The sequence below is a fragment of the Lacerta agilis genome, chromosome Z (assembly GCF_009819535.1).
Source record: "Lacerta agilis isolate rLacAgi1 chromosome Z, rLacAgi1.pri, whole genome shotgun sequence".
Classification (NCBI taxonomy): domain Eukaryota; kingdom Metazoa; phylum Chordata; class Lepidosauria; order Squamata; family Lacertidae; genus Lacerta; species Lacerta agilis.
The window spans coordinates 9,016,676-9,029,194 of NC_046331.1; the positions used below are offsets into that span (position 1 = coordinate 9,016,676).

Consider the following 12,519-nt stretch of genomic DNA (forward strand, 5'->3'; position numbering starts at 1 on the left):
GAGGTTGATTGGCCATCTGTCATGTAACAAACAGGACAATACTCCCCCCCCCCCCGCCGCCGCCCAACATACACACACAGTTAAAATTACAGGTAGGTAGCCGTGTTGGTCTGCCGCAGTCGAAACAAAATAAAAAAATTCCTTCCAGTAGCATCTTAGAGACCAACTAAGTTTGTTATTGGTATGAGCTTTCGTGTAGTATCTGAACAGAGGCATAGCCAGCCGCTTGGCTGCCAGCAGCGGCAAGCCAAGCGGCACCCCCCGGGAGCGGGGCCTCGCTCCGTAGTGTATGCATCATGATGTCATGACGCGTGCACTATGGAGCGCAGCCCAGGTGGACTGCTGCGGACATGTGCAGTCCGCCCAGACTCCTAAGCCTTCCATGTGGCGGCTTGGGAGTTGCACTTGCGGGGGGGGGGTGGCCGGGCGGTGGCTTGGGAATCAGTCCGCCCAGACTCCCAAGCCGCCATCCAGCCAACACCCCCATGAATGCGACTCACAAGCCGCCGCCCGGCAGCCCTTCCGCATGAGCAGCTGCCACACGGAAGGGCACCCTGCCCTTGCTATGCCACTGTATCTGAAGAAGTGTGCATGCACACAAAATCCTTGGGAGTCTTTGCCAGTCAGTGCAGGCTGTACAGAGCTACATGGATCGATGGTGTCATTCAGCATAAGGCAGTTTCCTAAGTATCGCTATGTTGGGGATGAGATAAAGGGTGTAAGGATGGCAGATTGAGAATATATTGTCCATCATATTTCTACTTTTATTCATATTTGGGATGAGGGGCAATGAAACAAAACATAAAACTGTTTAAAAATAGGCAAATAAATAAAATCACTTCATGCACTTATAAGGAATCTAGCCTCCTGTGAAAAGCATCTCCCTGTGCACCAGTGTCCTGAGTTAGCACTTCATTCCCACAATGCCTTGCAGCGTATCTACTGTTAGCGGAATATGACAGTCTGTTGATTGATGACGGCCTGTTGATTGGTAACGCCGGCATTCTCAGAGGTCGTGGTCTCTGTCTGCAAGCAGCGAAACTTGAGAGACTTGGGGGATTCAATCATGACAACAGCAGATTCCTTCACAGTCTTTGGGCTGGTCCTTACAGTCTCTCCCACAGTGACCTGAAAGAGATAAAATTCAAGTTTCTGGGTGTTACTATCGAGCAGGGTATGACCTGGAGCGCTAATACCATTGCTCTGGTAAAGAAGGCCCAGAGGAGACTTTATTTCCTAAGACTTTTAAAGACAATCTGAGTGAGAGACTGCTGGTGTCCTTCTATCGAGGCAGCATAGAGAGCATTCTTACATAATGTATCTGTGTTTGGTTTGCCAGTTGCACAGCCACCGATAGGAAAATGCTCCAGAAGGTCATAACCACAGCCCGAAAGATTATCGGTCATCCTCTCCCATCTTTGGATGAACTATATAGCTCCCATTGTCTCAAAAAAGCAAACAACATTCTACAGGATTCATCTCATCCTGGATATAGTCTGTTTGCACGGTTGCCTTCGGGCAAGAGATACAGAACGATTAAATCAAGAATGAATAGACTAAAAAATAGTTTTTATCCAAGAGCTATAACTATTTTAAATGCTGTAACCAAATGATATGATCTTTGGGGAGTCGTGATGGATGGTATGTATGTGTATGTGTGGCTGTAAATGTATAAATGCGTATATGTGGCTGTAACTGTGGATTGGCATTCAATTTCGTTGTACTATGTACAATGGCAATAAAGTTATCAATCTATCTATCTATCATAAAAATCACAAGGCCAGCAAGCCATTTGAGGCCCTATGCTACTAGGATAGGGGAGGAATTCGATTCAGTTTCCATTTAAAGGAAACAACTTAACTTGCACTTTCCAAAGCAATAAAAGTATCAAATGGCACTCATCTCTTGACATTCACATTTCTCTGAATTTCGCAATCCAGCCAAGTTGTGTGCCTAAAAATGCATACATTTGGTGAAGACAACATACAAAATTGCATTCTATTAGGGGAAGCTGTTTTTCAAATAATGTGCGTGTCAGGCAAAATTACTTACAAAAATGTATATAATGAACCTGCTCTCCATAGCTGATGAATTTTCATGAGGGTTTTTGTTTTTTTTTAAATGCAAACTGATGTGAACATGAGTGGCTGGGGAAACCCAGCCAGATGGGTGGGGTATGTATGTATGTATGTATGTATGTATGTATGTATGAATAAATAAATAAATAAATAAATAAAATCTTCTGGTCCTTCTCAGGATTTTTTTCACCCCAGAACAAGCAACTTATGATTCCAAGGGTGTTGACTACAAACACACTGGTGGCAGGAAATAAGGAAAGAAAAAAACCAAACACTGTCATGCTTACACTGGCCCAACACCAGATAGTGCAAATTGAGTGATGAGCTGTTGACCAGGGGTTTTCCAATAACATTTCTGGTTTTGACCAATAAAAGCAAGAGTTAGAAAGCTGATCAGGAAACCATTTTGAGCTGCAACATCGGGTGGGGGTGGGGAGATCCACACTGTCAGTACTTTGAAGCTGGGGTTCAAGTTCATATCTGGTGAGGAACTTCATGGAAAGCATTCTGTTGCGTAGTGCAATAAATCCACTTTGCCATCCAACAGTGGAGGTAGAACATAACAGTCCTGGCATGTAGCCAATTAAGTACCTGGCTTGGTACAGCTCAGGAAGTATTTATGAGAAACTTGATCCTCAAAAGCAGGGTGGCCCACACAGAGGCTAAAGTTCCCAGATGAACAGCCCCCATGCCATTGAACCTTTGGCTGTATACAAACCAAGCCATTTCCTTCACAAGAATGTTGTTTCTCTCAATCCAGAATCATTCATGGTCAACATGCTGCTGCTCTCAATCTAGATTGATTCTATTTGAGGGCTGCCATATTTCAGAAAGTGAAAATCCGGATGCAAAAGTTGTTGAGCTTGCCAAAGAAGCTTGCCAGGCCAGTTCCTTTGACAAGGTAATGGCTTTGGCTGGCTAGTGAAGTACCACAATTTAGCATGTCCAAATAAGTTGCTCTGTGCTATAGAACAAATACCTTTCCCACACCCTCCTCTCACGTAGCTGGTAGTTAGAAGAACAAAGGCCAGAGTTGGTGGAGTGTGAGAGAGCCAGAAGGTGAAGGACACACAAGCATCTCTTGCTCTGTGCCAAGATCTGCTGCAGTATTAATGCTGTGAGCCCCTTCATCCTATGCTCAGGTTGCATATATGTGTAAATATCCTTAAGATACCACAGTCTCCTCTAAACCTTCATTCCAAGGAAACTGGGCCCTAGTAAATGTGTGTGGACTATGTGGAAAATGCAAGTGCTCCATGTTGTGTGTACCCAGGGGCGTAGCAAGGGGGGGCGAGGGGGGCAGGCTGCCCCGGTTTCCATAATGGAGGGGGTGACAAATTATCAAGGAACATTTTTTGGGGGGAAAAAAAAGTTTATTGCATTTTTTTAAAATGCCTGCTCCGAAGGTCTTATCTTACTATACTAGGGATTATATAGCTATATATGAAATTTCATGCATATCAGTTAATATCTTGACCCTCCTCCACCAAAATAGCTGTTCACTTGGCTGTTTTCCTATGTCGTGAAGGCTGAAATTTCAGTTCAGTGGTGGAGCACTTACTGTTCCCAACCCTAACCCTGTGGAAAGCCATCTAATTAGACTTTAATTTGATTTTGAGATGTTTTTAGGAGGTAATTTAATTATTGTTTGATTTTATACCAATGTTATGTATCTGATGTTAGCCACCCTGAGCCCGACTTCGGCCGGGGAGGGTGGGATATAAATAAAAGTTTTTATTATTATTACTTGTTATTATTCCTTTGTAAGAAAATATGAAATAACGTAAAACATTTTATGCGGGGGGGGGGGATCAATGGGGGGGTTGACAAGAAATTTTCCGCACCGGGTACCACCTGACCTTCCCATGCCTGGGGGGGGGGGTTGACAAAAAAAAATTTGCCCTCGGATACCAATTTACCTTGCTACGCCCCTGTGTGTACCCAGCCTTAGTTTTTCTTTTGCAGCTGCAGTACTTTCCAAGTGACAGTCCCACCATCTTAACAGGCTATTATTAACATGCTATTATTCAATCTATTTGTTGCTTTCCAAAAAGCAGCTTCAAAGTGACACACAGCAGATACAGGGTCTCCTACCTTTACTCTCGCTTTAACATCATTGATCTCCACACGCTCCACCTTTATGCCCCAGTCACCTGTGGTGTTGTTCAGTGTGGTCTGTTAAAAAAAAAAAAGTGAGGGAATACAGTAGTCAGCCACCAGCCATTATACATACTGTATAGCAATTACACGAGCCATGAGACACAGCAGAACAAATGAACAAATGAACAGGAATTAAGTCACGCACTAGATATTTTGGTTTTTTATGCAATTAAAGTGGATTAAGGCACAACAAATCTATTTTAAGAACTGTAATGTTGCAGTTAGGAAAGTGGCGTCTAAATGCACTAAAATGTGTGAGATAAATGACTGACTAATGGGAAGACATAACCACCATGCAAGCAGTTACAGGTGGGTAGCCGTGTTGGTCTGCCATAGTCGAAACAAAATAGGAAATTCTTTCCAGTAGCACCTTAGAGACCAACTGAGTTTGTTCTTGGTATGAGCTTACGTGTGCATGCACACGTAAGCTCATACCAAGAACAAACTCAGTTGGTCTCTAAGGTGCTACTGGAAAGAATTTCCTATTTTGTTTCCACCATGCAAGCAAATCAGGATGAAAGCTCATGGTCATATAACCTCCCAGCTGAAAACAAACAAACCCCACAGCAAATTGCTCAGTAAAGATCAGACATAGTCTAACCATGGTATAAGCTTTGTTCAAGTGTTACCGGTACTTGAAAAAAATGACATTCAAATCATGAGTTCTTATAGGCCAAAGTGTGTGTGTGGGGGGGTATGATTTTGTAATATATATTAATGTGCAGGGACATGGGCAGTCCCTTTTAGTGGATTTGGGTGATCTGAGTTCTATATGTGTTCATACCTCCTTTATAGAGTTCTTAATTCTGTTAACCCCACACCCTGAAATGGAAAAAATGGGCAAATTTTAGAAATCTGTTCAGATATTTATTTGATGTAGTTACCTGAGTAAATCCCTTAATGAAGGTATTTATCACATGCCTGTCCAGAAAGTTAACATTGCTGTAACTAGATTTTGTTTTCCTTTCTATATAGCTTATACTAAAATGTACCTTGTTTTCCTGCATGTTAATAAAATAATATATTTAAAATAAAATAATATTTTAAAACACAAAGAGACTTACTTCTGAGGAGACATGTATACAATAGCACTGTAAGCTTACTACACTGTATAGTGGGTTCTTAACGAGTACCTGGACAGCAGCCTCTGCACAGCAAGAGACATCCTTTAAGCCTCTTTGCAAAGTTTTCAGATTTTGCATTTGCTGTTTGGTTACCGGAGTCTTTAACATTCCCCTCCACTTATTGTGTAGGAGTATTTGTGGGAAATAACCTCTAGGGAACACCTGATTGCAGATGAATGCACTACAAGAAAAATGCATCCTGCTTGCTAGGCAAAGGGCAAACTACAAGGACTTCTAGAAAATAAGTCAGAAGTAGGAAAAGTGTGCTAAAGGGGAGAGGAAAACTGAAGCTCTTTCGGACCCCAGGGATTTCTCTTGCCTGGTGTCCAAACAACTCACTTATCAATCACAGCTCTGACTTCAATCACTGGCTAGAAACACTGATAGGCAGGAGCTGCCAGGCTAGTTCAGTTCAAAGCAATCCTTAGAAGGGGGCCTGCACATTTTCCTTCATAACTTTCTTTCTAGAAGGCTAGATATTTTTTTTAAATGAAAAGCTCAGAGGCACCTGCCTTGCGGGGGGTGGGGTGCTCCGATGAAGGCCTTAGCGGGCACCAGGCTGGCAACTGCAGCTTAGCCATACCTTTATAGTATCTGCAATTTGTTCCCGGTTGGAGAGGATTTCAGATAAGTTCTTAGTCCCCAAAACATTCTTGAAAGTGGTTTCAGCCAAGAGCTGAGTGGCCATGACTGCTTCAGTGGTATTTGTGACAGCAAGGAGGGGACTCTGCACTCGGAAATAAATCACAGCATCTGCATCCACAGTCATTGGATCTTTGGTAAAAATCTAGGGGAGAAGCAGCAGTGAGGTAAGGAAAAATGGAAAAAAACCTTCAACATATAAGAATGATAAAGAGATGTAAAGTGTTTTGGGTATTTTTAGCTGAAAATATTTTGGGTAAGCAAGATATAGCGAAAAAGGAAATAAAAATGCATTAAAAATACAAAATCCCCCAGTACAATTATATACATACTTGTCTAATACAAAGGTATATCAATGAAAATATTATTCTAATACATATAGATCTATTTATAACCTTTTTAAATAAATGCTTTCCAAATATATTTATTCATACATCCATTCACATGTTGCAAGAGTTGTCATGTTTTGTATCCATTGATTAAAGGGAGCCATAGATTCATCTTTCCAGTGGATCAATATCAGTCTTTAAGCCACAGCGAGGGCACGGAGAATCCATTTACAATAACTAGTTGTCAAATTCCATGTATACAATTAATAAAATTCCACGTAGTAAATAATATTATATTCTAACAACGCTAGCTTCCCCCTCAAAGAAGTAATATTGATATAATCTAGTACCCTCTACCCAAAATAATTGTTATTATTATTAATTAAACTTATTAGTCACTTTTTTAAAACAAATGTAACTCAAAGAAACTCACAACAACACATACACTAAGACCAGCATAAAACAGAACAAAGAAAAATCTAAAAGACAACCACATTTTTAAAAGGCACCATTAAAACATTCCACCCACTCAAAGAGGCCACAAAGAATTAGAAGCCAATGGCTTTGTGGAGAAGAAATGCTTTTCTCCAGTGCCTAAAAATATGTAATGATGTTCCAGACCTCCTGAAGAAGGGCCTCAGGATCAGGCTGCAGGATCTGAACACAAAAGCAACTCTCTTCACTACTTGTGATTCGCAGGAACTGGTATGCAAAGACATATACTGCCTTATCCTCCATGATGGTGTCTAATCATCTTTCAAAGCCATCCAAGTTGATGGCTGTTACTGCCTCTTGGGGGAGTGAATTCCATAGTCTCGCTATGTGCTGTGTGAAGAATTCTATCCTGACTCTTTCAAACCCACCAGAAAACATTGGTTGGGGCTGTCAAGTGGCAGTTGTACAGTACTTTTCTGTGTATAAGACTATGGGTTGTTGTTTTTACTGAAAAATTATGTTTGAAATAGGGGGTCGTACTATACAGTACATGGGTAGTGCCTAGGGGTGATGTTGGATTGGTTGATGCCGCAAGCCAGAGATGGTATGCAGCATGCTAGTGGTCTCTGCAGCAAGAGTTGGTGTTGCTGCGGCATTTCGGCGGACAATACGCTGCTTCTGCTGGTGAGGGGACAGACAGAGAAGCGGACACGGAGCAATGGATTCAAACTACAAGAAAGAAGATTCCACCTAAACATTAGGAAGAACTTCCTGACAGTAAGAGCTATTCGAGAGTGGAATTTGCTGCCAAGGAGTGTGGTGGAGTCTCCTTCTTTGGAGGTCTTTAAGCAGAGGCTTGACAGCCATCTGTCAGGAATGCTTTGATGGTGTTTCCTGCTTGGCAGGGGGTTGGACCGGATGGCCCTTGTGGTCTCTTCCAACTCTATGATTCTATGATTAGGAGGCTGTTGCGACACGCATGAGTGTTAGTGTCGGCCAAGCGGGTGAATGATTTTCAGCAAAACACACACACACACACACCCTTTAAAAAGCTCAACAACTCTGTGCAATCTCCCCGCATTTGTAGTCCCCCAAAATAGGGGGCGTCTTATGCATGGGGGAGTGTTATACACGGAAAAGTACAGTATATCCAGCAGGTTGAACTAGTTCACATGAAGATCCTCTTTAACCCTCACTATCAAATAGTTCAATGTATCCCATTTCTCCCATGATTTTTGTCCAGTTAAAGCCCAGTTAAAGCAGGGGGTGAGGAAACTGTGGACTCCAGCTCCCCTCGGGAGAAGAAGGGGGAAAGCCTGGGAAGCGGAGTACTTACTTCCTGGAATGGTATAGTAAATGACTTTGTCCTCATGTCCACTCTGATAAGGGTGTCTGTGCAAGGCAAAAGGAAATGGATGCCTGCAGGAATAGAAATGACAACCGTTCAGCTCACAAGAGGTCCTATCAGAGCAGTAAGGAAACCCTTTTCAGCCCGAGGGCCACGTTCCCTTGTGGGCAACTTTCAGGGGGTTGCATGCCAGCGGAGGTTGGGGCTACCACCCTCTGGAGAGGCTATAAACAAGATGGCAGGCAGACTGAAGTTGGTGTGGCACAGCTCCACTTGCTCAAATAGACCAGCCTCCACTGCCTTCAATTCATTTTCATTTAAAAATTGGGGCACTCCCACTTGTTTATTGAGCATTCACATTCCTTTTGTTCCACCAAGAGTTTAAACAACACTGGCTCTGGCGACACCTGCTGTTGATTTCTCTATCTTCCATCCTACTGTTCCTAATGGGCACCATTCACCACTGGGCGCAGGCTCGAGTAGGTAGCCCTGTTGATTTGAGGCCAAATGAGTGACTCTTGTCCAAGAATTACCAGCCCAAAGCTGTTTTGGCAGATTCATGGTCACATCCACACCATACACTTAGGGACACTCTCTTGCCACTGTAAGGATCATGGCTCCAACCACCCACCAATAATCCTGGGAACTGTAGTTTGTTAAGGATGCTGAAAGCTGCTAGGAGATTTGTAACATACTACAGTTCCCAGGATTCTCTGGGGGAAGCCATGATTCTTAAAGCAGCGATCTGAATATATGATGTGGCTGCGACCTAACCGCAGTCAGGGGGAAGAATGAACAATCGCAACAAGCCTTCAGGGCATTCCCATGAAATTGATCAGCATAAACATTCTGTCACATGTGTTGGAACTATAATATGAAACCCTCACCTGGCCCTTTTGCACTTCCTTTTTGTATGCGCCCCAGTCTTACAACGATAGCTTGCTCGTATTCATAGACAACCTGTTATAGGAAAGAGGTGGGGAGTCACAGGTTGATTTCCATCTTGTACATTTCAGCCTATTTTTGTGGGGCTTTTTGCACCTTTTACGAAGGGGGGAGGAGGAGAACCACGTGCACCATATAGAGGTCCTTGGAAGATAAAGGTGGTATATAAATGAAACAAACAAACAAACAAACAGAATGTTTCAGCAATACAGGCATTCTGGGGGTCCTCCAGATGTCCTTTTGTATTGTGAATTCAGTGAGGCTGTCCTTGAGGTTGGTCCAGAAGCTGCAGTTGGTGCAAAACACAGTGGCTCCACTGCTCACTGGGACAGGATATTGGCAACACACTACCCCACTGTTGAAAGGATTGCACTGGCTACCAATTAGCTAGTGGGCTGTGTTCAGGGCGCTGGTTTTGCTGTATAAAGCCCTATATAAGCTTGGGGCCAGGATACATGAAATATTGCCCCACTCCTTATATATTCAGTTGATGACTGAGCTCTGCAGGTGAGGGCTTCTTGGAGCTGCCACCTCATCAGAAGGTCAATTCTGCACAATATCGGAAATGGGCCTTTGGTGTTGTGGCACCTGCCGTTTGAAACGCCCTCCCGTTGAATATTTGACAGGTGCTGTCTCTGTGTCTTTTTGGCACCTACAGAAGTCCTTCTTTCAAAAAGCCTTTTAATTTCAGATCTTCCTAATTTGATATCTAGACACATGTAAAAAATGCTGTGAAAATGCTTTTTAAAAAATGCTTTGGAAAATATATTGAATTTGCCCTAGCTCACCATTGCCGTCTAGTATCACATTTGCATAATGCACTTAAAAGTTAAATGGACCCCTGACCATTAGGTCCAGTCGTGTCCGACTCTGGGGTTGAGGCGCTCATCTCGCGTTACTAGCCGAGGGTCATGTGGCCAGCATGACAAAGCTGCTTTTGGCGAACCAGAGCAGCGCACGGAAACGCTGTTTACCTTCCCGCCAGAGCGGTACCTATTTATCTACTTGCACTTTGATGTGCTTTCGAACTGCTAGGTGGGCAGGAGCTGGGACCGAGCAACGGGAGCTCACCCTGTCGTGGGGATTTGAACCGCCGACCTTCTGATCAGCAAGCCCTAGGCTCTGTTGTTTAACCCACAGCGCCACCCGCATCCATTATAATGCACTTTACAACACACTTAAAAACTTTTTATTTGCAGCTGTAATAGCCGAGTCCCTGGTCTGCATCTGTACTACATTAGAATTGCCTTTAGTTTTCAAGATTTTTGCTTTGTTTTCTCACTTGTTGTTTGCCCCCCCCCGGGCTCCTCGGAAGGAAGAGTGACATATAAATTTAATGAATGAATGAATAAATAAATAAATAAATAGATAAATAAAGATTTGTGCTCATTGTGAGTTGCTCAGGGTGGCTAGATGCAACCCTGCTTTTAATATTGTGGAAACACTATTTGTAGTGGGCTGGTGGGACAGCGCTTCATTACTAATCAGTACCATGTTTTGTTAAATTCCTGCTGAAAACTAGGGTTCAAATCCTCATTTGACCATGAAGCTCAGTGGGTGACCTTGGGTCAGTCACTGCCTCTCAGCCTAACCTACCTTGCAGGGTTCTGGTGGGGATTAAACAATGGGAGAACCATGTATGCTACCTTGAGCTCCTTGGAGGGTTGGGGAAGATGGGTGTATCAATGCAATAAATTCCTATAAATAAATAACCCCACTTTTGCTGCACTGCAGCCCCTCAAGACAACAATAATGCAGCTACACCAGGGAGGCATTGCAAACAACTTTTCATTTATTACTTTATTTTTACCCCATCCTTCTCATTGACAGGACTCAATGTGACTTATAGATAAAAACAGACAACTAAGCAGAATAAATCCACCGCAAACACCCTGCCCTGCCACCTCTGCCGCCGGAATCGGGCACTAATTTCTGGCAAGATCTCATGAAAACATGAGAGATCTCCAGCAGCAGCAGAGGCAGAGCAGTGGAAGTTTCAGTGAAGGTGGGTGACCTGGCCAGGGGGCGGCAGGCAGTGCACCCAATGGGGTGAAATGGGATGTGCATCCTTTGTGTCTAGGGCAAGTTGCAGAATACAACTATGATAAAACACCAGACGGGCACATATATTTTCACTATATGAGCTTGGATCTCTTCCACAAAATACTGACAGGCTGAAGGTGCCCGAAGTGAGTCACTTTTTAAAAATGCTTCAATCTGAGTGCTCAGAAAAAAAGAAGAAAATCTGAGTGCTCAGCAGTGTGTGAGCATTCAGTTTAAGTAAGTAATGCATCTATTCTCCTTTTGGGGAATGTTATTTACCAGGAACATTCTTACCTCTACGCACAGCCAGATGGATAAGGGAAAAGTCAAGAGAGCGAAGATGAATGAAAGGATAACTAGGAGCCACTCGACTGCACGGAGGTCTTGGTCAGGCTTCTCTGGAGGGGCTGAAAAGGACACATACATTTGGAAGTAAATACAATTCTATTATTTTTCTCTTTCATTCTCTCTCTCTCTCTCTCTCTTCCATACCTGGCAGGGAGGGAAATTCTGTGATCCCCATAAATTAATTGCACGTGTGTGTTTTATATACATTTACTTAATGCAATATATGTTTATGAGGCTGCCTGTTTGTTGTGCATTTGTGCTTTGTTGTTGTTGTTGTTCAGTCGTTCAGTCGTGTCCGACTCTTCGTGACCCCATGGGCCAGAGCACGCCAGGCACCCCTATCCTCCACTGCCTCCCACAGTTTGGCCAAACTCATGCCAGTTGCTTCGAGAACACTGTCCAACCATCTCGTCCTCTGCCGTCCCCTTCTCCTTGTGCCCTCCATCTTTCCCAACATCAGGGTCTTTTCCAGGGAGTCTTCTCTTCTCATGAGGTGGCCAAAGTACTGGAGCCTCAACTTCAACTTCAACACTCCTTCATGGATCACTGCCTTGTCGTGGCGAAGGGGCTTGAATAACTCAGGGAAGCTATGAGCTATGCCATGCAGGGCCACCCAAGATGGACAGGTCATAGCGGAGAGTTTAGACTAAATGTGATCCACCTAGAGAAGGAACTGGCAAGCCACTCCAGTATCCCTGCCAAGAAAACTCCAGTATCCCAAGAAAACTCCAGTATCCCTGCCAAGAAAACTCCATGGACAAAGACAACAGACACCTGGTTCACGGAGCAGGTTTTTGTCTATGTTTGGGCACCATTGGATGCCACTTTGAATCAAGATGGTGGGCTGAGCCTTTCAAAGCCACGATGGTTTTAACCCTTGATTTAAAAACTGTACTGATTTCAAAAGTTCTCTGGAAAGATTTATTGCTAAACCACTCAGACAATTGTAGCTCTGGAAGGGGGAAAGGGTCCTCCTGACAAGTCTCAGCACCCTAAAAAGACTTCACTTCCTAGAATTTGGGGGAGGAGGCCCACTGTTTAAAGTGGTACGGTACTGTTTTAGATGT

General features: G+C 43.5%; 1 protein-coding gene across 1 annotated transcript; it reads right to left on the reverse strand.

Annotated features, from left to right (window-relative positions):
• Positions 1-698: 698 nt before the first annotated feature.
• LOC117040404 (erythrocyte band 7 integral membrane protein-like) lies at positions 699-11,545 on the reverse strand. Its single transcript, XM_033138163.1, has 6 exons — positions 11,399-11,545; positions 9,004-9,076; positions 8,105-8,187; positions 5,946-6,149; positions 4,173-4,253; positions 699-1,128 (listed from the first exon to the last, which is right to left on the reverse strand). Exons 1-6 carry the CDS (start codon positions 11,528-11,530, stop codon positions 946-948), a joined length of 756 nt encoding a protein of 251 aa, XP_032994054.1. The 5' UTR covers positions 11,531-11,545; the 3' UTR covers positions 699-945.
• Between the last annotated feature and the right edge of the window lie 974 nt (positions 11,546-12,519).